This window comes from Pararge aegeria, chromosome 3 (genome assembly GCF_905163445.1).
Source record: "Pararge aegeria chromosome 3, ilParAegt1.1, whole genome shotgun sequence".
Lineage (NCBI taxonomy): Eukaryota > Metazoa > Arthropoda > Insecta > Lepidoptera > Nymphalidae > Pararge > Pararge aegeria.
This window is the reverse complement of record NC_053182.1, coordinates 8,371,594-8,398,633: the sequence shown is the minus strand read 5'-3', so window position 1 is coordinate 8,398,633 and position 27,040 is coordinate 8,371,594. Positions and strand designations below refer to the sequence as shown.

At 32.6% G+C, this 27,040-nt stretch overlaps 1 protein-coding gene across 1 annotated transcript in view; it reads right to left on the bottom strand.

The window, feature by feature from the left end:
• Nucleotides 1-295: 295 nt before the first annotated feature.
• The window catches only part of LOC120636102 (schwannomin-interacting protein 1 homolog), a 51,878-nt gene continuing 25,133 nt past the window's right edge, over nucleotides 296-27,040 (bottom strand). Inside the window, exons 2-12 of the mRNA XM_039907402.1 lie at nucleotides 14,810-15,185; nucleotides 14,171-14,331; nucleotides 12,297-13,327; nucleotides 11,753-11,850; nucleotides 10,415-10,512; nucleotides 8,320-8,446; nucleotides 6,273-6,482; nucleotides 5,323-5,498; nucleotides 5,049-5,189; nucleotides 3,322-3,455; nucleotides 296-2,761 (exon numbers count right to left, since the gene is read on the bottom strand). Of these exons, the coding sequence (XP_039763336.1) occupies nucleotides 2,680-2,761; nucleotides 3,322-3,455; nucleotides 5,049-5,189; nucleotides 5,323-5,498; nucleotides 6,273-6,482; nucleotides 8,320-8,446; nucleotides 10,415-10,512; nucleotides 11,753-11,850; nucleotides 12,297-13,327; nucleotides 14,171-14,331; nucleotides 14,810-15,179 (2,628 nt within the window). The 5' untranslated portion in view covers nucleotides 15,180-15,185 and the 3' untranslated portion in view covers nucleotides 296-2,679. The remainder of the gene's footprint in view (nucleotides 2,762-3,321; nucleotides 3,456-5,048; nucleotides 5,190-5,322; nucleotides 5,499-6,272; nucleotides 6,483-8,319; nucleotides 8,447-10,414; nucleotides 10,513-11,752; nucleotides 11,851-12,296; nucleotides 13,328-14,170; nucleotides 14,332-14,809; nucleotides 15,186-27,040) is intronic.

The window sequence follows — 27,040 nt, the reverse complement described above, 5'->3', positions numbered from 1 at the left end:
AACCCAAATTCATGGGTTTGAAAATGGTTCTATCCCTTTCCTCAAAGAACCAACTGAAAAATACGGAACAAAGACCAGCGAATACAGATTAGGTAAGAGGTTTGGGTACATTTATGAAAGATTAAATGAAGTTATTTATCCGCTTCTTGACAACCACAAAATAGTATTTTTGTAGATTTGCAAGTGCGCTGAAGAAATGATCCGTACAGCATAAGATTTGTACGCTTATAATCGTAAGTCGGTGTCAATACTCAGTAACGACAAAGTAAAATGGAATTTATTATTTAATTTTTATATCGCAGTTGCTCACATATCGGTCAGATCTTTTCTTAACAATTACGGTTTATGTTTTGAGCAATAGGATTGTTATTTATAGTATAATGTTTCATAAATGAAGTCGCATCATTATACCTAAAATGTGTGTGTGTGTGTTGGAGTAATAATTAGTTTTTTTTTCAATATCAACATTTTGTTGCAATTTGAACGACATATATTTTCACCCTGTTGTTGTTAGCCTCACAGGCGTGAAAATGATTAACTATTCTATAAAATGAGCACTATCATGAAAAAATATTTCTCTAATATGCAAATCGCAAATATATATGTATAATATATATAATACCCTAGATGAATAATTAGCATCTATTTTAAAGCGGACCCGTGAATATATAATTATATAATGTTGAAATATTACAAAGAAACCTTACATTCTATTATGGAATATAGTAACACCATTTGTAACAAAATATACAAATAATACGTTCACTAGAGATCTATAAACCTGTTCAAATCGGTCAATATTTTTAATCATATTTCACCGTTTATTATATTCATAAAATGTAATGATAACAATGATTATGTAATATCATGGCGGGAACGATACAATGCGTCTAATTTTACGGCACTTTAAGTCGTCAATGGCACCATAATACAACATCACAATAGGAAATGCTTTACAATAAATTTATAACAAATATTAACACCAAGCGAGTTAATATGATCCCATATTTAATCTTAAGTATGGAGAAATCGAGAAACATACTTTTGTTACGCAACGCGATGATTATATATAAATCGATTATAAGCAGAGCGTTCCAAAAGTACGTTTCCATATTTCAAGTTGATTTAACTACATAGGCCCACTTAGCCAAGTCGACGGGCATTCTGATCAGGCTGATAATTTAATTAAGAATTACTTTCTCAGATTCGGGTAAAAATTTACCCACCAAATACATTTCATGGAAAATGCCAAACATGCCAAAACGAAAATATATGACTCACACTGCCAAAAAGTTATTAATTTTTCTGTGGAGCCAAGCTTCTCACTCTACTCTCCTTAACTCTTAAACACCCAAATTCACGAACTCTACACTATTTGTTCATTAATTTTATGTTATACTATCGTTGTTGTAGTAACGAAATATCAGGCAACCGGCCTGCCGAACTAAGTCTACGCGACCTCCTACTATTTGGGAACTCTTTAAACTGCTATAGATAACAGTCAACTTGGCTAAGGGGCCATATTCCACAAATCGCAAGCATCTCAGGTTCTGCAATAAAAAAACAATACAATGAAATCCATTTGAAGGAGTCTACACAACAAAGCCGCCGACTCGCGGACACATTTCTTATCTTGTCGGCAACAAGCGTCCCGCGTGTTTTCCAAATTGTTAACTAGATGTGAGGCCGTCGGCAACAAAGCCGTCATGTAGTGTCAGCATATCGGCTTTGGTATGTAGACACATTTACTCTGATATCAAAATATTTTGATAGCCATAAACCTTACATGTATTGGAAAAGTACCTTTACTGTCGGATATACATACATTAATATTACACAAAATTAAATTAGCAAGCACCAAAACAATGTGTCGTAAAGCCAGACGCAGCGATTTCTTAAAATATAGTACCACAACAATATAACTTAGTAAATTTGACTAAATACATGGTAATTGTTATTAATTTTTATTTTATTCGATTGCATGAACTGAAATAAGTAGACTAAGACTACCATAAATATGTATTATTATATTCTGGAACTTTCTGGATTAGCCGAGTGTTGCATGTAGTTACATCGTCAGGGTATTTACATAGGGTCAAGAGCACTTCAAAACTGTAAGATTTATTGTAATTACAATAAATGTTGAATGAAGTGTCATTCAAATTTTCAATTGATTATAAAACTTTAGTTTCATACTGAAATGTTAACCTTCCAGCATTTTTTCACACAGTACACCGCACTGAGTCAAACTTAGTGCGCTGTACTGAAAATGCTGACAAAGCATCAATTAAACTTTAATGTGACATTTAATTTCAAGATACATTTCAGTTCCAAAGTTTTCAAACACTCACTTATGCTGTAGGATTCATATTAATTTCACCATTCGGTAATTTTTATATTGTATTTTTTTTGTAGCTTTGTAAATAAAATAATTCCTGCAGTATTATTTATCGAGTAGACTTTTAGAAAAATTGTTAAACGAATTATAATAATTATTCATAAATTCTGATCCGATAAAACTGTATCGAAATACAAGTAAATATTATAATGGATTGTTGCAAGAGTAAATAGTAAATACACAAAGATAGTTTAAGATTAAACAGGTTTGGTAAGACTTTACATGGGACCCATAATGTTAATAATATACTCAATATATATGTATAGAGTAGCGTAGTGTACTTATTTGTGCACTAGTGATGTGAGCCTCTTTACTCCGGACTTTGTGGTGCCTTTGGTTTTCTTGGTCTGCTCTTTTACTCCTCTGAAAGAAACAAATACAGTTATCAGAATTTGATCCCAAGACGACTTAGGGATTTCCCTAAGATCAGAAGGTTAAATTTTAGATCTAAGTTAATTTACACTCGATCTATTCTCTTCAGCACGGCAAGAATAAAAATTTATCTCCAAATAATATATGCGTAACAATAAACGGGGGTAAACTTCTATTCCATGTTCCCGTGATTTAGCAGAACACATGATTGGACACATTAATGGACACATTAATTATATCCCCTGTCAGAGGATATGATCAGGGGGTTTCTTTTGAAACATTCTTTTATAATTATGAAACCTACCCGGCGTTACTTCAACCAGTACTTAGCGTACAACCGCGGGCAAAGATAAAAATCCTATGTTACTATATTGAGATTGAGATTGGTTGCTTAGAGCGTGAAGAAAATACAAACAAATCACACTTTCGCATTTATAATAATAATAATTGGAGTGTAACGTGTATCTCGTCAGTTAATAGTAGTTAGCATATTGAAGTGAGTTTGTTTGTCGAGAAACCTGAGGTGTGGAAACAGAAGTTTGTAAACTTACAAATATCTGGTGAGATCCTCAATATCGACGAGCATAGAGTCCTGTCCCATATGCAGCTCGTCTCGTGCCATCAACAGTTTCACAAGCGAATCGTTCAGCGACTCAATCTGCGAATGCAGCTCGTTCACAATCACCTGAAAAACCCACAAATGAATCAAGAATAAAACGAAAGTTGTAGTTGAAGATGTTTTTTTTTCTCAAAATAAATTACATCTTCATTTAATGAGAATATTTACAACTTATTTTAATGAAGGTACTATTGCAAGTACGACGTACAATACATACAATGGCAAGACTGTGTTTTTTTTGGTTTGACAGATGAAATAATCTGGATAAACTCCCTCAATATGGTTATCAAGTGTGACGGAGTTTTTTTTTTAATTTTTAATGTTATTACTTGTATGTTATTAATTTACAAGTTATATATTAAACTCCATGTAGGGCTGCCTGGAGGCGGAAATTGAAATTTGTAACTTTTTGTATATTTAATATTATTATTATCAGAAAGAACAGGACGGGCGGAAATACGTTGAGTATTAAGATTAGACATTTTTTTTAGTTTAGAGATCTGTAAACAAAATAGAACTTTAAACTGCTCTTATTAAGTAATTCAAATAGCTTTTGCAATAAATAGCTGTTTAACCTTGAATAACTATTGGTCGTAGCGTGCTGTTAAATGCCTTCCTAAATAAACAGGCTATCTAAGACGAAAATAATTTTCAAACCGGTCCGGTTATTTCTAAGATTAGGGCCTTTAAACTCTTAAGCATTAAATATGAGTAAAGATTTAAAAAAATAACTAAACGCCATTGATTGTTCTTTACCAAAAACATAAGAAATTGAAAAAAGATGTAACCTGAAATAAATCAAAACAAATATTTTGACTGCAAACATTATGAATCTGTAGTATTTTTTCACTACAAATCCCAGGTCATTATTTACGGTTCTGGCATTTATGTAAGAGTGACGAAAGAGTACAACATTGCACAATGGCTTTTGTTATCGAGACGTTACGCATGACTCAGCGAGGCTCAAACGGCAAAGGCTGTGATTGCAAGGTCATGCACCAAAAAACTGAGCAGCGCGGCGCAGCGTTCATTTGTTTAACAAAAAACAACTACTAAATACAAAAATAAAAACAATCATGTGTCTATTTTTTCTTTGTTGGATAAAATGTTACACCACACGGTTTTTCATAGCGTTTAAGGTTCTCCTGAAAATGCATAAACGAAAGTTTCTGCTCCTTAAAGAATTTAACTACGAAACTTGGGAGATTTGAGAAGTCTACCAATACGCATTTGGCCAGTGAGGTCCACCTGCATACATTTACATCTTCCTCATTTTGGGAAAAGACCGGCGCCGGTTGATAATGATATGTGTATATCACTATATTAAAAATGAAATCTTTTGTTTTTAATTGAGTGGGTTTTGGTGGCCAATTACACCCGGTAGATTGCGCTGCAATTAGTTTCCATGACTTTATTATATTAAGGCTGCCCGTCCACCGGAGTTAAGCGAGGCAGCGGAGCCGAGAAACTGACTAATGCGGAGCGCAGTTGCGTACTGTGTCTGGTTCACTTAAGAGCAGCGGAGATTTTGTGCAATCCTATTGGTTAATATTTCTCCGTTTCTCGGCCCCGCTGCCTCGCTCCGCTCCGGTAGACTGGCAGCCTTAAAGGGCAGGAAAGTGTCTGCCAGACCCACGAGTTTCATATAAAAAACCTTACCTGCAACTGTGCGATGTTCATGTCGGTGAGCAAGTGTCGCGAAACACGGCGGCGGTCAGGCGCGAGAGGCGCGTTTGCCTTTTCCATACTGCGTTGCAACATTTCTGTGACCGGCGATACTGCACGCGCGTGACGTTCTCGCTGCAAATTCACAATAATAACTATAAGCAGGGTAAAGATCCGAAAAATAACATGGAATTCGAAAATCTGTGTATTTCATCACACAAATGATATTGGCGGTCCTTAAATTAGATTTAATAAGATATTTATTTACCTCCATTTGTATTCGAGCCATTTCCTTCGCCTGAGCCAGTGCTATTCGGGCCTCTGTCTGTAGAGTTGCTTGTAAAGCGAAGAAATCCGACTCTTTCATATCAATGTGTCCTAGTGAATGTGTTGATCGAGATTTTGTAGCTTTTAATGTAAGAGATGTTGGACGAAGTTTTGCACCTACAACATCAGATTAAAATATATTTATAAATGAAATATTCATTTAATTTAACTGATTGGCGGCATATTATGAAAAAAAAATGAAATATTCTATTATATTGCTGATCTGATCGTATCCATAAAACATTGTAGTACCTAAAAATCTAAATTATTCATTTGAATAAAACTTTCTTTATATCAATAAGCCTGTAGAAGGCAGTTTCATGAGTCATAATATTGTCATATTGTAGTAAGATGTAGTTCTAAACACATCCTGCTCTAAGAAGCCCATAACAAACTAAGCCAGGTATTATTTATATTTATATTTAAATATGGCCACCTGTTACCTTAACTAGAAATACTAGATGTATAAATTCTTTGATAAAGCCTGTCTACACCATCACACAGCTGCATTAAAAGTCAACAAATAATTTTGTGTGTGTATTAAATTATATTGCTGAGCTTGTTTTGAACTTCAAGTTATCTTAATTTAACAAACTACTTAACATGATTATTCTTCATCACCAATGTTCCACATCTCTATTAAGCGTGAATTAAAGTTCAATGATCTAAGAAGATCATCTTTATAACATATCTATGTAAAATCACTTGAACTAAAATAAATTAAACATCTATCCATTAGTGTACATTAATTATAAAGTAATAGCATTAACTTGACTTTTAACAATAGCAATTATAAGAATTTAATTGCCTGGTAAAAATAACACTCATTAAACAATCCTAAAACAATAGGCACATTACCACTTTTCATGCAATATAGTTTCAACAACTTACCACCCAGTGTGTTTGTATTACTGTCATTTTTTGTAATATTAACTGACAATGGTCTTGTTTGGTATGGATGATTAAAACTGTTCTTGCTAAATAGACTCGATCGTGATGAACTTTTACTATTGCAGTTGAAATTTCTCTCTATAATGTCAGATGCTTGAGATTCATTATCGGAGGCTGTTTCGTTCATAAAGCATATTTGTAGATTTTTCCCTGTACCACCACAGAACCAAAAAAATATTTATGCAGAACAATGACATACACAATTTGATTTAGCAGTTAATAAAGCAGCATTGTTACAATGTGTAAAATAGCAATGATACTAAAAGGTTTATCTCAATAATTATTTTGATACTTTAGAATACCCACATTGAACATAATTTCAAATAGAATTTTATTATTAATAATTTTGTCTGGAATTAAAAATATTGCTTTCACAAACATTTTTCCCCTATTCTTGGGTCAATGGGATCTGAAACACTATTATGAGACTTTCTCTCTATTACTATTTACTAGTCTGTTTACAGAAAAATGGAATTCTAATAGCAATGGCTGACGGAGATATTGATATTGTGAACTTACTAACTACTTAAAAGTATGCTTAATCTTTATAATAAATTGAAAATTATGGTCAATTAACTAAAGCTGGCTTTGCTTAAACTTACAAAAAATCTAACTTTAAATACAATAGTAACTTAGATATTAAAACTACTACTTACAATAGTAACTCAGATATTAAAATATATTATTTATTTTAATATTGCTATAATGAAATAAATTTTGTATAGAATTAGAACTCAATTTACTTTTAGGTGTGGATCATTTCCTTGTTATTCAAGAAATTAAACTTTATTTATTAAATTTTTAACATTGTTTTGTTTCTTTTATTATAGTTTGTAGTGTTAAAATCGGTCACTTAGTAGTAAATGCTTAGTAGTAAATGGTTCACACTCATTAGAAACAAATTATTTGTAACTTTCTTTTAATATGTATTGTGAACAAGTTGTTGGTGTTCCTTTAATAAATAAATAAATAAAATATTTATGAACCACACAAGAAAACTTGGTAAAATAGATTTCTAATTTTTCACTTCAAATCAGCAAGTGTGCAATTTATGCAATTTTTTGTTAATGTCAGACATTCTCATTTTTTTTTTAATATTCTCGTCTCTCGAGTCATCAACAGAATAATAAGTGATGCAAAAATTATTTTATACCTGCTGTTTGAATTCATTCTGAGCTTTATGAGATACTTAAAGCGTACATTATTATTTTTTGGTTCGGTTAATTAGCATAAATTCTGTTTAATTTATTTATCTTAAGTCATGTGGTTGTAATTATAAAATATTTATTTTTTACTTTTAGTTAAACTTGTGAGTAGATATATTTATTTTTTACATTATTTTTCAATTCTTAAGACAAAAAGTTAATGACAAATATATTAACATTTAAACAATTCATATATTTACCTCTCAGGACCCACTGACCAATGTATTTAAGGCAAAATGTATGTGAAAGTGCACATTGCAGAATCAGATGGATTAAAACACAAAGCACAAAATATAAAAACATAAGCTCAACATGAAGCTTATCAAGATGATTACCCAAAAATGAAAGTAGAAGGGAGCTAAAAGGAGTAATCTTATTTTGAGATAAACTGTTTCATATGGTATTTTCAATTAATGCTACTTGTTATTACTAGCGGGTACAAAAAATTTACAATGCATGTGTTGCAATGTTTAGAGTGTCTCTTCAGTGATGGACAACAATCTCACTTCTGTGCAATGTCTGTTAGTTTTAATATGTAATTTAAAAACTGGAAATTAATCCTACATTGTGTTTGGAAAATTGAAATCATTCACAACACAAATATAAAATAGAAAAGGGGTAAAATATTAGCCTAAGTTGAGAAAGTTTATACAGTAAGTAAGACATAATTGTATAAAACATAAAAAATTGTACGCCTGTTTTACAAAAAGCAATACATAGTTAGTTAAACACAAGCTTTATCCAATGCCAGAAAAATTACTTTGATACAAATTTTCACTAACCATTTTGAAGTCTGGAATGTAAGCTGGGTTTCTTTCCTGGACGGTCTATGTGACCTAGACTGTAATACTCTTCACTATCAACACCCATAGCCAACCGTTTCCTAATCTCTTCCCTGTCATTGCGTTTCTGGAAAATAATATTATTTTGTATTGTCTCTATGAAAATTGTTGAAATACATATTGAAAGCAATATTTCCACACCATTCTATCATAAGGTGGCCTGTCTACAGTGGAAACAATCCTTGTGAATTGGTCTAATATGTTAGGGTTGTTATCACAGAGATTTGGCCACTCAATTTCAGTTTGCGCACATTCACCAGCACCTACAGCTCGGGGGCTTAGAGACATATTATCATTGTAGAAATTGGGAACTGAAAGATCGGTAGCACTGATCCCACTAGGCTTCAAAAATTTTGTTTTTAAATTTTGCAAACTTTTTTTGAACACAGACTTTTCTTTTTCTACATATGGACTTATTTCGTCAGGGGTTTTGCTAAATTTTCGTTTTATATTCGTTATTATACTTTCGAACATCTTAAAACTAATCAGTCTTTAATTTTTGGCAAAAATGGCACGCGTTTTCGTATTAAATAAAAAAGTTAAGGTAAACAAAAAACTGCTATCCTGTCATTCCTGTCAATAATTGTCATTTGACATTTAGGACAAGGACAAATACCTACCTCTTGTTCTATTTTTACTCTTTATTTAAATACTTTATGGTTTATTAGAGTTGTGCTCTTATATCGATTATGATCATTTATTAAAAGGTACTTACGAGGCAGCAAATATTATCAACGGATTCGTGGTTATCATACGTAATTGTATATAAATCCAAGAGAAATCTTGTATCCTTTTTATAATGTCTTTGTTCCGAATTAAAGTACGGCATCGACGCCATTACACTTAATTTATATTACACCTTTGTAGGAAACGCAACAAAACACGCGTCAAGCTGTCTGGTCAGCTATTGAAGTATGGAAATGGATACAACAAAACGTTAAGCAACGAACGCCGAATGGCAGCCTGCCTACACCGTTGAATCACCGTAGAAAGCTAAGCTGTGTTCCCAACTACCAGTGCACCTATTGGTAATTTTAACGGTTAATGTTATTCATGGTTTACAACTTGCAGTAGACGTGGATAAAATGTGAAAGTAGATATACCTATCTACCGTTACGTATTTCAAAGAGCGCCAAATTTAAAATTATTAAGTAGGTATATGAACATACGATTACGTTAAGTAAATTTACACTCGCGGAATAAGTATAGCTAGCTCACAAACTTTTCTCGTTTTCCCATTTTATGGTAACCGTTTAGAACATTAGAGGTAAATAATTACTTTCAACTGCTAAATGGTATAAAGTGTCTAACAGTTTGTTCGAGAGACACTACCAAAGTTGAATGGTTTTTGATGCTTGTATATTAGTAGAGGGTGTGTAGGTTCTTAATTATGTGGTTATGGGTATGGTAGTTTTAAGACCGCCATCGGTTTTTATGCGAAATCGTACCGGAACGCTAAATAGAATGGTGACACTTCTTTGTCGTTACTAGCCACGGCCCAAGCGCCTCCCACTAGATATCCTATTATCGAAAACTCGGGATTATTTTATTTTATTATATAGATGACAATCGAATTCATTTTGAGCCATTTGATTTTTTAAATAAATTAATCAACTACTTAGTGAATTGGACAAAATGGCTTCTGCTTTCTAAATTATAACGGTTAAATCCATAAAAAAACAAGAATCAATTAATAGCTATGCCATTTATTAGCTTCAACATCCTAAAAACACATTTGGGCAGTTGTGCTATTATTACTTCGTATTTTTTATGAAAACTAAGCTTAATTTGCTGTACTCCGCGAACAGCAGCAGAATCATAATTATAACTTACACCATACAGATTCTGTACAGAGCCTGTTGCTACAAAAACTACGAGGAATTTATAGGAAATTTATAGCTTTTCTTGATTTTTACATATTTTACTTTTAATTACTTTTACATGAAATCCAATTGAGTAGATAAACAATTACCGAATTTAGGTACTTTCATTATTTTTATTAAAATAAAAGAATAGAAAATAACTCATAACATACTCGTCTTTCGGCATCCTTAGCTGCTTTTATATGGTTTTCGATTGCATCCAAATCTAACTTCGGTAGGGCTGTTTCTATATTATAGACATCAAAGCTCTCTGAAAAAATAAAAATATGCATTTAAAAAAAGGGTAACTACACAAAAACAACATTATTTCGAGATTTGATCCTGCTTCTTTCTTTTTAACGCACCTATTTTTCCATACTTGGTTTTTATATAGCATTAATGTATCTATTTAAATAGATACATCTCGGATTTTAGGAGTGGAACTACTCTCGATACCTATATGTGCTTAACGCCCCATTTTTAATACGGCAAATCGTTTTTTATTATTTGTGTCATTAATTTTTTTTTACAATATTCTATCGTTACTATTTCCTTTGTGTACCATTTGGCAACATTAAAGCAACAATAAAAAATTCAGACATTAAAGTTTTGCGCTATTTTATATGAAATTTGTTAAAAATAAAAACTGTAATTTAATTCACAAAGTCGCGCAGTACAAATAAGTCGGTCTATTATTATTTTATTTATAAGTAAGTCAATGTAAAGCCAATAAAGTAATTGGTTCGATTAAAATATAGATTTAAAGATTATTTTCGATGCAACCAAGATATGCTATAGCCAATGCCATAATAATATATAATAAGAAATGCCAAAAAACTTTCCACTCGTAAATCCTAAATAACATGTTAAGAATAAACCTTTCCAAAAGATAAATAAATACGCATTATTATGAATACATACTCAAAATTTGGTATTTTATTGAATTGCCCCCCTACTACAGACGAAATTCAATAGTTTTGGAAGGTAATGAATGTGCACTGTAGGTATCACCCGTGCTCAGCGCCCCAAAATTGAGGCGGTGCAAATTTCCAAAACTGCAATATTTTTATCACTAATCAACAAAAAAACTTATTCTTTATATAATTTGGACTTATTATAAAGTACTTAGTACTACAAAAAGTTGAGCACCTACTAGCTAAATATCCTAAGTAATGAAAGTAATGATAAAGTTAAGGAAAAAATAAAGAAGGAGATATCACTAATAATGAAATAGGTAATAATAGTTAAGCTTTTGTCTTATTAATTGGAGGTATCTGGAAGATATAACATATGGGTAGTTTCTGGTTCGATTTAAAGTGAACAGTTTCAGTCCACCCAACTGACTACAATTTCTGATAACTTTTCCACCTAAACATTTCTCCTGCTATTCTACACAATATACCCGTCTGTTTTTTTACTTCGTTTGCTGAGCTCTCAATAATCGAAACGGAATGTGAAAATATAGTCTAACCTTTATTTGTAATTAGATTCATTTTAAAATGGGTACTTACCGAAATCGGATTCTTTATTAGCAATATTTTTACGGACGGATGCGATGTTTTGAGCTTTTGAGATTGCTTTTGTCGCAGTGTGTCGAATTTTGGGTTCGCTGAAACATAATAATAGGAAATATAACTTATAGTCATTCAAAAACAAAGAAATGGAATGTCATCAAAATTTAAAATTTGTAATCTGCATGTACCAACAGTATCTACCTATATTTATAATGTATCGCGAGTGCATCGGTCAACATTGGTTTGCCCATGATGTAGCCGTATTGGCAGATGTCAATCGGTCGATATGATGATTATGGTGATGATGAAGATGATGATGACTGACAGATTTGAAAAACGCATTCTTTTCTATTTATTTTTTTAAATGCTGTACCGTTCAAATCAATTCCTATGTAATAATCACAATCCATTTAAATATTGTATAAGTAAAACCTTCTTAGATTGTCGATATGATATAAATATATTTAGTAAATATAGAAATGAGCAAAACATATGAGATGTATACAAATAGTAGATCGAACATTAAAAAGTAGCTACTTACACAAATGATTTGATTGAACGCTCATGATTTGTAGTTATAAAACTCTCTTGTGTGTTTCTCTTTAGTTTATCTTGTTTTAAGTAATTGCTAGTTCCTCCAGTACAGTTTAGAGATCCTGTTATTATATTGTTAGAGTTACTATCGGTTATAATCTCCTTTTTATTCTCCATCCATAATTTATCTCGCTCACGCATTTCATTCAATTTTGGTATTATTTTCCTTAACTCTGTACTTAATTGTTTGATAGTATTTTCAACATTATTACTCAGTTGTTCGGTATTATATTCTTCTTCATAAATATTGATTTCATCTTTACCATCTGATAATATTGCGTCTTTTATGTTATTATCAATATTATTTTCAATTAACAAAAATGTAGGCCTACTTATATTCATTTCTGTCCTTGTGTTATTTTCATTTTCTTTATCCATGTCTGTAATATCTTTCATTTCATGATCGTTTATATTGTCAAGTGATTCTTCTTCACATTTTCCGTCATTTTCTACTAGTTTTTTAATAACATCATTTACGACTTCGCTTATGTTATTAATGGTATTTTCAATTGGTTTAGCAAAAGTGTCTTTTATATCTTTCCTTAATTCTTCCAGATCATCTTCTATATTTATATTATAATTTAATAATTGTCTAATTTCATCTTCAATCTCCTTGTTAAAGTCACCTATAATATCTTTTGTGTGAAAATTATTCTCAATATCAATAGCTGAACAATTCAAGTCGTAGTTAATTGAGTCGATATTGTTATTATTATGCGAAATCGTTTTTAAGAGATCTGGCATGTCATCATTTCTTGAAGTTGTTTCAGATTTATCTATGTCTAGTAGCGAGTTATTTTTTTGTTTTCTATTTGCCTTGGCTTCGTTATTTTTATTGTTATTGATGCTATTAAATTCCTCTTTCATTAGATTTCCATTGATGTTATACGGTGTGGTGTCAATAATTTCGATATCCAAATCGTCGTCCGTCATCTCATTTTCTGAATAATAAGAAGATCCAATATTCGAAGAATAGTCCTGTATAAAATATTATGTTACTTGAGTGCAATGAGACATTTTATGTTAATCGTAATCAAAACCATTTGCAATACTATCGGTATGTAGGTACATTCAAAAACACCAATAGAAAGAGGTCAATAAACTTCCAAACGCCTGCTAGATATAACAAATAACTATCTTAGACTGTATCGTCATATAAATTTTATAGAATGATCTCGACATACACTGACTTCTCATAGAATGGCTTTTTAAAGAAAGATTGTCGAATTAATCGGAGCCGAATATCAATGAAAAAATATTTAATATATTTTCGCATGCATTTCGAAGATACTCTTCGAGCATTCGACCAATATGCGTAGGCGTAAAGACCTCTTATACATATAGCGCCGAAAGAGAATGTCGTACTAAGTTAATGTTTTGTTACTAAGGCTTCTGTTTGCATGCCCAGGTGTGGTGTTGTATTGCACTTCAAAGGTTTCTATTAATTACTAGCTGTTCCCCGCGGTTTTATCATGCGTTATCGTAGGTCGTAACGAAAAGTTATGTACTTAATATTACTATAACGCATGTACTGATAGACGTAAATACCCCTACCGCAACGTTGATTCTTTAATAACACAGTATACCTTTAAATTACCATTATTTCAGGTAATTTTTTTATTATTACTGCAATTTATTTTTATCATATAGTATATGAAGCAACATACTCGCTGAAATATAAACTCGAAGGTGCTTAAATAATTTTAAGAATTCTTTCCTTTTACACAACTAATGTAGTTTAAGCAAACACATTGCGAACACTCAAGAAAAGCCACTTTTTTTTCTATTTTAACATTAGTAAAGATGAAGAATCATTTTCACCTGTAGCGTATGTGCTAAGTGCTGGAAACCTGGATAATTTGGATTTACAATTCCTCTGGGTACAGGATGAACTTTTTTCTCAGACATTTCATCTGTATCAGATATATCAAACGCACGTTCCTCGTCTGCTGGCGTTGATTCTGTGGAATCATTAGCTTGATCTGAAATCAAGGAAACGTTATAGATTTTTAGTGAAATCATTGTAACTTAATTGGTACCTACGTAACTAATATTATCTACTTTTTCCCGGACATCAAAAATTGGAGGGGCTTCATTTTTTTAACATTCAACATATACCTATAAGTACTAAACGCAACAGCAAATTACTCTAAATCTAATGTGACTTACTAAAATTTCAAAACAAATATTCCTCATGCCTCATTCACTTTCAATATAGTATTCATGATTCTGCTATTCAGGTACTATCATTTGAGGGAGTTGTGAAAAAATATGTAATCTGCCATTTTCATCTTGGACCGATTTTGATAAAACAGCTAAGAAAACTCCCGATTAATTTACCTTACAACCAAAAAAAAAACATTAATCTGTTGGGAGCCTCAGCAGCCATACAGGCATAAAAACACACACAACACCGTTTTTTTGCGTAGGGGGTAAAAATAGTAGATACTTCATAGTTACCTTTACAGTTTTCAGCCCAGGTGGTGTCGATTGGTTGATTGCCGTTATAATTTTTGTTTTTGCAGAGGCTTGCTGTTAAATCTACATTCTGATTGTTCAATTGATATTGTATGTTGTATATTCTACTCTTCAAATCTTCCTCCAATATTCTTTTAGAATCTATAATTGCAACTTCGCAATCCACCGTGTTATTAGAATATATGTTATAATTTGAATTAAATTGGACGTTATCATCTACGTTAGTATTTGTGATAAAATTCGGATTCTCTGATACCAAGTAGCTTCTATTTGTGATATCTTGAGACAAAATGGTGTTTGAATTATTGATGACTACATTGCCGTTATCAATGGAGATGTTTTGAATCCTCATGATTACCTGTAAAATAGAGAACAATTTATTGTAAAGTTTAAAACTGAGATTTAACAAATGTAGGCAAAATAGACGATTAAGAATTGATCAATACCCCTTAACTCATCTATCAGGCAAATAAGGGGGACGCTACATTAAAAAATTTACAGATTACTTAATGTCATCTGTAAAGTAAACATGTACACAGAATATATTATTTTAAATACAGCCAATGCTCAATTATCTTTGAAAGAAACTTGTTTCACTTCGGCACACAGAAAAGTAATAAAGCACGTCGTCCCTACTATCGATTTTTGATTAAATTTAGGAACGCAATTTAAGATCGCCCTTTCAAATGAGTGTAATTAAAGATCCATTCTGCTGGTTCAGTACCTACTTAGCAAAAAATAGTTTAAAATCTAAGTGTGATTAGACTGTAGTATATTTTCTTTGTATATTATTATTTTTTCTAACAGATATGTTTATTTTCGTTGGTATGTTTATTTTTGTTAGTTTTGTTTATACAAAACTAGCTAAACTTATATTCGTAGTATATATTATTTATAACTTACTAGTTGTACCCTGCCACGCTTCGCTGTGGTTCATTTTTATGGAATGGTTGAGAAATGAGAAACAAAACAAAGAATACATTACATATAAGTTTAATTTTGCAATATTTGTGGATATACAATTTTTTTTTTGGTTCTCCACTGTCTGCGTAGATATAAGGCTCGCGGATATATGACTGATGCAAAAAATAGATAAAGCAATCCTTGATGCGGATTATATGCCATGATAAAATTTCAGCTTGATCGGTGCAGAACTTTTTGAGTTTTTGAAGCGTACACAAACCAACATAACTTCGAAAACATCACCATCTAGCCCCAAAGTAAGCGTAGTTTGTGTTATGGGTAGACTGATGAATATTTTTATGAAAAATATACATAGATACTTATAATTTACGTATAAACACCCAGACACTGAAAGACATTCATGCTTATCACACAAAAACAAACATCTTCCAGTTGTGGGAATCGAACCCACGGCCTTGGACTCATACCATGATATCCTGTCCGGTATTGTCAGAATTGTACTATAATTTGGATTAATAACTATTGTAAATGAGTATTACTGTCGATTTCAATCATGTTCCACTCAATTTGTACGGAAATTACATATATATGGCTAATACATCGTACCGGTATTTGAGCTTGATAGTGATATTTTTATAAGTACATATAAAACAATATTAACAAATACAATTGCTAAAATAGCTTTAGTGTTGCTTAAACAACTTACACTCACCTAGTTATAACACAAAATGTTGCCCACGATTGCGCCCACGTTTGTTTTAGCACCCCATGGGAACAGTTTAATTAAGAAATGTGTGGCGATCAATTAAAAAAGAACGCCTTTTTTATACAACTAAACAGAAAGAAATAAATATTTTCTACAATTTTTTTAAGTCGGTGCCAAGTAAAATGTACGAAATTACTAGGTATAGGCTATTCGGTGAAAACAAACAAACAAAAAATCTTTGTTCTGTATAATATTAGTAGGTATAGACAAAAAAATAAAGCTATTTGATAAAAATTATACCTAAGAAGAAACGACCACCCGATTCCAATTGCAATTTCTTCCGATGCAATAGTATTATGCACAATGCGTTCAGCATAGGCTTTCAGCGTAGATAATACTACTTACTAGCTTACCTAAGTGAATTATTGAACGTTTATCTAAGTTCATTTTTATGATAAGTCTCTCCTAGGACCACCAAACTTAGATAAATAGTTCCTGGCAGTATATATCTTGTGGAGTGGAGCGGGCGCGCCAATGGCAAGTTATTAGAGTGGTGGTAGAGTCACTACAAACAGACTGATTTGACGTTTCAAAAGTGCTTATAAAACAGGCCTACTTGAAATAAATGAATTTTGAACTTATAAAATAGGCCTACTTGAAATAAATGAATTTTGAATTTTTGGAAAAATCTTGGAAAAATCTTACATCCCGGGCTGAATACTATACAAGAGTATAGTAGGAGTCGGTTGCAACGCAATTAGAATAACCTACAGTAATTCAAAATTTTATGCAGTTTCGTATGCCTATCTAATTATTGATTTTTATGTTATTCTTCAGTTAAAATAGGTACAGATAGGTAGGTGGGGGTACCTACATTATTTCCATAGGAGGATTCCCAAAACGGTCTTGCTATTTACTGAGACAGCAATGTGTTATTTAAGTAGGTATCTCTATGGGTGTAAATATAAATATGTATTCAAAATGCGAATCCCCTTAATTATTGCATACAATGTCGCACCTTAGAACTATTAGATATTTTACTAAAGATGTACAAAGGCTATAACGTGTAGGTACAGTCTTTTTCTTTTTTTACTATAACCGCGCTATGTATGGTAACATAATCTTACAGACGCAAGGTCTGTACTTATCTGTGTACAGAATAGAATTTATGAATAATTTAGTAACACTTCAAGAATCTGGCATAATTTATTTATTTTAATAAGTAAGTAAAGTCAGACGTTATGACGACATGCTTACCTATAGTAGATCTGTAAAGTAAACATGTACACAGAATATATTCTTTTAAATACAGCCAATGCTCAATTATCTTTGAAAGAAACTTGTTTCACTACGGCACACAGAAAAGTAATAAGGCACGTCGTCCCTACTGTCGATTTTTGATTAAATTTAGGAACGCTTGTTAGTTAATATTAAAATATATTTATAGTACCTACCTGTCTACCTACTACCAATTTTAAACTTCCGATGTATCTACCTAATTATATTGAGGGAATTTTATTTATATGGAATATCTTGATTGATGTAGTAAGTAGGTGGGTGTTAATTAATTTCTTTAGATGTTACCTTTTGTCGACAGCACGTTGGTGTACGGTAAAATTCGTAAGAATTTATGATTACACCATAATAGTTTTAAGTCTACTTGTGAATTTTGGTTAATAAATGTATATTATATTATTATATTATTATATATAAGATCGCCCTTTTAACTGATTGTAATTAAAGATCCATTCCGCTGGTTCAGTAACTACTTGGCAAAAAAATAGTTTAAAAACCTACCTACGCGATATTTAAGTTGGGTTCAAAGATCTAAGTCAAGATATAAGTCACGAGTGGCTGCGCTGATAACATCAATAGGCTATAACAGTCCACTCTAGAATCACCACGCTGAGCAGGCGGGTGAGTAATCGCAGTAGATGGTATATTAGGAGCAGCGCAGAGGACTATGTTTCCATAACATTCTATTAGCAGCCTCGTATGACACCCGTGGGAGGGGTGGTGACAACCGATTCTGATCATAGATAGTACCTATAGCGCAAATATAATATTATGACGTAGCTTTTAGAACTCCAATGGTACGCCAAATCTGTTTTACGCATCACATTACATATCTTATCTGAACTTAATTGACAGATCTTATAAACTCTCCTTTTCACAACGTTGTGCTAAATAACAACCCTAAGTAAAATGACGGGTATTGTAATATAATTGTCATCATCATTTTTTAAATCCAGAATTTATCGCACTAGAGATCTTTACATTCTTATAATCAAGATGAAAAAAAGCAATGTTTTCAAGCGATTTTTCGTACCGAAACATGGGAACTAAAAGAAAGAAAGAGGGTTTTCTGTCGGGAAAGTTTAATATTTCAATACTAGTATTTTACTGAACCCCGATGGAGAAGAAGGGTGTTTTAGGTTTGACCAATTTGCGGATCTGTTTTTAAATAATAACGTGTGTCAGTGAGATCACTGTAAAATGTACTTTTTTAATTTACAGAAACCGTTGGTTGTTTGATAAACATTTATTTAGCCAGTTATTTTCTTAGCTGATCAAGGATGCCATACGACTAATTGTTTTATTATATAAAAACTTATTTACAGTAGTGTTTGTTTTAATCTAACTCGACATTTAATTAAGGTTGATATTTTATTTTAATTTTAGTAATCTAAAATTAATCTCTCTCATCTTAATATTGTAAAAACATTCTTCCAAATAAATAATTATTATTAAACCACGCATTTTTGATTGGATACCGTTTGATAGGGAATGAAAGGTGGTATGAAGGAAAATTATTCATCAGAACTTGTACCTGTACGCGACTTAGATAGTCACCGGCAACTACTATTAACTCATAAATAACACAAAAGTCATTATGAAAGTACCTATGGTTAACAGAAGTCGATCGATCCGTTATAACTATGTAGGTACATACAATGATTAGGTTTTAGCGACCCGAAAAAAGAAAATGACCATGAATACAGAACAAGAAATTAAAACGGTCAAGGTTAAGTTGAGGTTCGTGTAACCGCAACTTAGGAAACTTATGTATAATGTAAGTATGTTTTCAGATATAGTCATGCACCTACCTATGTGATGGCGCTGTAAATAAATCGAATGTGCTAGTTACGCAACATTGACCTACCTCGATAACTGGATGGGTGGCCGACTTTTTAAGTCCGAATTTTTCCTTGCCATTCCTAAGTGCACGTATTAAACTATTTTGTCAATTTTGTTGTTGCCTACCAAGAATGCTTAGCTTGTTTTTATGTAGCTAACGGTTTTATTGTTTATGGAAATCCTTAATGTTATAAATGCGAAAGGGTATTTGTTTGTTTTTCCTTCCTTTACTCCCGAACTAAGCAACCAATCGACTTGATTTTTGGCATCGAAATATTTTTAGTCCGGAAAAAAAGGGTCCCCAGGAAATTTGTAAAAATCAGTAATAAACACGGATTGAGAACGAGGGCAACAACTGGTGTTACGGTAATTATATAAAGTGGGTAAATAAATAAAATTTGTATAACTATCATTTAATTTATACCAGATATTTTATTAAATTGATTAGCTTTTTAACAAATATGCTGATAATTCTTATTTAATTAATAAATATTTTTCAAGTCATAATCAAAAAAAAAAAAAAAAAAAAAAGAAAAAGTGACTGCAATAATTTAAACGTTAGAAGCAAAAATAAACTTGCAGTGCAGTACACTAGACTACACAAAATAAGCAATTCATTTAAAGGAAATTGTATACAATTTTACAATAAATTACCAGTTGATATCTTGGGGATGTCACTAAAGAAGTTCAAAGTTTGTATTAAGCGAAAGCTTATAGAAAAGTCCTATTATAGTATAAAGGATTACGTAAACGATAAAAAAGCTTGGGTGTAAACAATTGCTCTAACCAGGTTGCTTCTTAAATTTTTTCTAATGACAATGTGACATGGTGATAACAAAAAGAACACCCGGCTAAGTTTGTTGTGGGCTTCTTCTTAGACCAGGGCGCGATTGGAACCCTCGTAGCTTTAGTTTTAAGTTTACGATTGTAGTCATCGCCATCACTACTCACTGCTATGTACACATTTTGTATACAATAACGCATCAAAAGTGCCATCTATGTGCCTATTTGAATAAAGGAATATTTGACTTTGACTTTGAAAATTCATAGTTCAGTCCATGATATTATACCGTTGGGTATTTTAGTATACATACGGGTGCATTTTCAATACACTTCAGACTTGTATGAGACTCTAGACGATGCAAAGATACCTCACGGTGTCTTAGTCTTTGGTTTTATTTTATTTATAAACAAAGCATAGAGGTAATAAATAATAACCTAGTAATGGGAAACCAGCAGTAGGCACCTTGACAACAATGTTAAACGCCAGCGATGTGCGTGGTTTGCAGCATTTCATGATTCAAATTTCTGTTTTTCACTTTTCTGGTCATGCTCATGTTTCCAAATTTCCCTAGCCACCGTACTCAAACAATGTTCGTTACAAAATTGCCGATAACTTTTCAAAAATTTAAAAAATTTTCGTAGTTATATTTTGTCTAGTCGGAGGCTTCGGCCGTGGCTGCCCTACCCTATCGACCAAAACATGCTGTTAGGCGATTTAGCGTTCCGGTAACATGTAGCGTAGAAACTAATTAGGGGTAAAGGTTAAATATAATTGCAATACTCCGTAAGATAGCCCGCTACCATCTTAGACTGCATCATCACTTACGACCAGGTGAGATTACAATCAAGGGCTAACTTGTAATGGAATAAGTATATATGTATATTAGAATCACTCCAGCACAATTAATGTGAAGAAAAATCGATTTAAGATACTGAGCCGTTTCATTTCTAGCTTATGTTAATGTTTCGTTATCTCAGGCTCAGTGAAAACACAGTATTCTGGACATGGTGCTGCTTGACGGTGAGGTATCTATTAAAAAGATAATATTACACTATCAAGCTGCTACTAAAAGTGAAGTAAAAATCTAGTCAGGTCTTGCTATTAACTTACTATAATTGTACATAACTACTTGTAGGTACAGGTTGGGATTATTCTAAAATCCACGTTTCATTTTCACAGAATGTAATAGCAATGTACCTATCGTATAATAGCAAAGTTTGTGAAGGCTTATCCGCCATATGAAGGTATAATGGGGATTGGGGTCGGCTATAATGTGCATCTATGTACCGATTACAATATGTAGGTTCTAGTCTGAATAAAGCTCAATACTTTTAGCATAATGTGCTGTGTGTTGACGGCAGATTAAAATACCCTTCCGGCGGGTGTCGTACGAGGCGACTAAGAGAATATAACGGAGAACGGCCAGCAGCGTCCTCAGTGCTACCATCTACTGCGATCACCAACCAGACTGCCCAGCGTGGTGATTATGCGCAAACCCTCCCATCGCGAGTGGCCTTTACTCAAGCAGTGGACTTTTATAGTCTACTAGCTGTACCCTGCCACGCTTAGCTGTGGCACATTGTGATTGAATGGTTGAGAAAAATAGATAAAAACAATCCTTGATGCGTATTATATATCATGCTAAAATTTCAGCTCGATCAGTGCAGAACTTTTTGAGTTTTTGAAGCGTACACAAACCAACATAACATTTTTATATATATAAGTGTAAGTAGACACTGTGCGTAAGGGCAAGGTCGAACCGCGGTCTACGACCCGCTTCTTTGGCGACGTTCAAGTTTTCGTCCAGTATGAGACCAACAGATTTCTTTCAGAACAGTATTCTTTTGAATGGACGCTCGCAGGACGCCGCTAAGGACGCTGGATGGACCGCCGCATCGCGGATAGGCCTTACCTTTACGTACGTACCTACGTTACGTTACGTAGTAACTCCATACAAAAGACGCGATATGGCCTTCGCTTTACCACATTACATATGGATTACACAAACGCTTATAAATGTATCTATTTCTAAATAACATTAGTGAAATGAATTTTAAATTTCAATTTTTAATTTTTTTGAATTTAATTCTTCTATCACTGTTAATTATTCACTAGTTCTTTGTCAAAAGCTGAATCACATACCCTATTCAGAAGCTACTAGGAAATAACAGCATCGAAATACTTTTAAAGTTAGCGGGCATGTTTACTGGATAATCTTTGAAGGCTGTCCCTTTCAAGGAAACAAAAGTTTGTGTGTAGTCACAATGGCGTAAAGCCAAGGCTTGACCGCAGCATACGTGGTATAACCAACGCCCTTCGCGGCGTTCAAGTTTGCGTCCAGCCAGCGTCTAGTCACAACCATCAACACTCTAACATTCGCTCGCGATTCTTATGGCTCTCGCTTTACCTCGTTACAGACAGATTACATAGCCGATTATAAAATGTACCTTTGAGTAATCATCATTATTGAGTTTTGAATTTCTTTATTGAATTTTAATTCTTCGTTTACTGTTCATTATTCATTAGTTACTTATCAAATACTAGGTTCTAAATATTTCGAACCCACTAGGAAATAAAAGGAACAAAGACACGACCTTTAATAAAACGGCGCTACATTCTGAAGTAATATCTCTGTATTAAACCTACGGATACCCAGCGAATACCCTACATTCTCATTTGCTTTAGGAAGGGGCTCTATATTAAACTTTCAATAATACATCCGTAGTGTGTAGGTAGGTACTAACCTCGGACGGGGATGTAAGAAAAGCTTTTGTAAATGAAAACGGAGTTAACATACAAGCTTCAAATATATAATTGCAGATATTACTCATCACACTGATATTAGAAAGGCGGAAGATTTTATATACGTTTGTATGTTTCTTACTTCTTCACGCCGCAACTGCTAAACCAATGTAACAGTAATTTCGTATACCCTAGATTAACACCTACTTTATAATATATCCAGTTTTCCCGCGCGATATGTGAAAAATGGAATTTCACGTCAATGAGCTATATCTGAGTTGTTAGTTAGCTACTTAATGTCATATTCAATCATTTTAATTGATGGTTAAGCTCACATTTTAATCGTTAAATAAGCCTAAAGAATAAATTCTAAAGGGACGTATTCGATCTTTTAACAATTACCGTCAATACGAGAAATTTTTACCTCAGATTCGATGAAAAATCGAAGAAAAAAAATTCGGATAAGGCGAATTATCCAAATTTTTTTTACATCATATTTTTTTGTGCTTCTACTGAATTGAAGATATACCTAATTGCTAGTTGAACTAAACAAAGTAGTGGCCTCTAGGCACTAGCGTAGTTCAGCGTATTGCACATGGCTAACTGCCAGAGAATTGATTTTTTTCCCTAGAGACGGCGCCCTAGAGTTCATCCATTTATTAAGAACATCCTTTTTTCCTGGTAAAATAAAAACCCCCTTCCACATACGTAAAGCAATAAAATAACAGGCGTGTAAGCGGCTTCCCATTTCCCATCCCACGCATGTCGTAAGTAGACTTTATTATAATAAACTTAAGTATGTATGCTTGTATTATATAATTACCTACGTCAGAGATATGCTGGAATTGAAAATAATGTATATACACATATTTGTATCAAGCAAAAAAAAACATACATATTTATAGATAAGTACCTACTCTTATACTATGCGACGAATATCTCATTAAGCTTCATTTAAAAACACTTCTGAGCGTAAATTGCAAAAACAGACTTAACTTAACAATCCCCAGCCGAAGATCTGTTTGTTAAAAGATTAAAGAAAATATAAATTACACCATACAGATTCTCCTGCTTTTCGCGGAGTATAGCAAAATAAGATTAATTTTCGTAATAACAGTCCCTTACCTATTATCCAAGTTTACGAAACATATGAATTTATTTCACGGAACGAAGGAGGCCCTATTAAAAATGGGATTAAACATATTTAGAAATGTTGTTTCTAAGAAAAATAAGGATCAAAATAAAATAACCTGTACTCTTTTGACAGTTACTTACATTGTTATGGAGTTTCTTCACAGTTTAATAAATTTACCAAAGGTACCACAAATATTGCTATCGATTTCCTATTTTGTATGATAATATAATAAACTTTTAGTAGGTATTTTCATATTACAAGAACCTACGCAGCTGGCAAAGCCTTCGAATAAAGTAATTTTCCATTATAAGCAATTATTGTTGTTTATGCGGCGAAAAGCCTTTGTTCGGTGCTGTTCATTTTGGGACAACCCATTGAAGTATCACACCCGCAGTTTTGAATAAACACAATAAATCCAGCCTTTTCCACGTTTAGTAACAAGTAAAAGTAGAAAAATCAACATTATCTTTACTTGCGTTACAGTATATGGATTACATAATTACGGTACTTGGTATTTATACATTTATTTAATATCGAGTAAATTAGATGCACTAAAGTCTAAACTACCAAATTACATCTTAAGTAAGAAATCCCTTTTTATTTTATCGAAATAGGTAAAGAGGAAAATATAGGTAGGATAATGTATTTCCCTATTTCCTCCCTGGATAATTTATCTACAACAATCTTTTTTAGTTTCATAAAATTAAAGTCTAGTTTAGAAATGTCGGTATCATTTCTTTTTCTTGAAAAACTTGAAAAGAAAATCAGACTCTCTCAAATGGAAGATAATTCAGTTTTTGAGTTATGTTAAGAGGACTCCAAGACAAATTTCAAAAGACAATAACGTAAAAAGAAAAACCTAGACGTAGGTAATCTTTCCTCAATCTTAGTGCCAAAAATAATTGAATAGCTCAGTTTCGGGTGAAAGCATTTTATACGCAAAATTGGTGCAAGCTACAACTGTCCCTATTGCACTTTACGGGGGAAGGCATGCTTAGCGCAGTGGCAATAGTTTTTTCAAATACCTATTCATCAAATTTATTGCAACTAACTTATATAGTAAAATATAAAAATTAAAGCCTAACGTAAATTATTGTGAGCTGGTGATAACAAAAAAAGCGCTTGCCTAAGTTTCAGAATTTAGTTTTAGTCATTTCTAAAACCAAGGCACGTTTAGACCCTCGTAACTTTAGTTCGAATGTAGTTAGTTAATCATCACCTTACAATAATGCAAAAAATCTCGGTTCGACTATCGGTTTATATTTCTAGCTATGAAGAGATGTCATATATTCCTAATTTGAGTTATCAAGATCTTTGCAGTGTTTTTTTATAAAATTATAAGATATTTACTTATTTCTTATGAATCCTCAGAAACAACTAAAATAACCTTCGCATAAATCTCGAATCACGTTCAAACTTCAAACCACCTACCAAGGTAGAAAAGTTATAATCATGAACACATAAAGGCCTCCGCTTCTGCTCTAAATACTATAAACACATAAGAATCTAAATGAATCCTTCCCTTCATATATTTAAATCGAAACTTTATGTTACACTATTATAAGCTCACATTTCTATTTTGTAATTTGAGTACATATTATGGCACGTGAAGGCCGTAAAACTACTTTTACCAGGACTTTTTGTAAGTAACGACATAACAAATATTGATTTATTATGTTACTGTCATAGATGCATAAACATTTAACTAACAAATCATGAGTTTCGAACGCACTCGTCGTTTCATATAAACTACGTAATCGTCTCATAGAACCTGAACCGCGTGTCTGGCGACCGCGCTCTGACTAGACCGTTATTTCATATATATAAATGCTGAGATTTATATTTGTCTGTCGGCTTGCCAGTCGCACCGCCAACTATGGACCTAGAATGAGTATAATGCTGAAAGAACGTGGTGTCTCTTAGTTGGTCCTGTTAAAACATTACAATAATAAACAGTTGACATAACATTGTAACTGCGGAAAATGAATTTTAAAAAAGGTTTTCTCTTGTATTACTTACATTCAAATGCAGAGGAATTTATCAAAAATAAATGTAAGTATATTTATAGTAATAGTTTTTAATGAATATAAATCCCTACTAATATTATAAATGTCAATGTAAGTTTGTTTGCTACGCTTTCACGCAAAAACTGCCAAGCCGATCCTCATGAAACTTTGTACACATATTCTTGGAAGTGTTAGAAGTAATATAGGATATTTTTTCCTGACATTAAGCTCGGTTCCTTTTGGAGAGGGGATGAGTGTTTGACGACTTTACACAATAACTCAGACAAATTATAACCGATTTAAATATGTTTAATTTTGCCCAAACTGTGGTTGGAGATAGAGGACAGAACTCCTCAGCGGACAACAGCAAACCCCTCATTTAAGGCTTAGCGATACTAAATACTTTAAATATTTTTAGATCTACAACAAAATTTAATGCCACATAAAATAACAAAATCAAACGCAGACGAAGTCGCGGGCAACAGCTAGTAATAAATATTTTTTTATCATAAAACATTGCCACGTCAAAGTTTCGACTATTTAATCTCGACCTGTCTGGGACACATTCGTTCATGAGCCAGCACCTTAACCGATAGTTATTTCGCATAATTTTCGTGACGTCAATTCAGCAATAAGCAACGGGAAAAGCGTGGCCTAGATACTAATAATTAATAGGCACTATCTACACAGATATATCATAAGTGCTACCGCAGCCTACGAGCACTGTAGAGTCTATATTAAGCCTAACCTAACCTAACCTAACTAGTATTATAGTTCT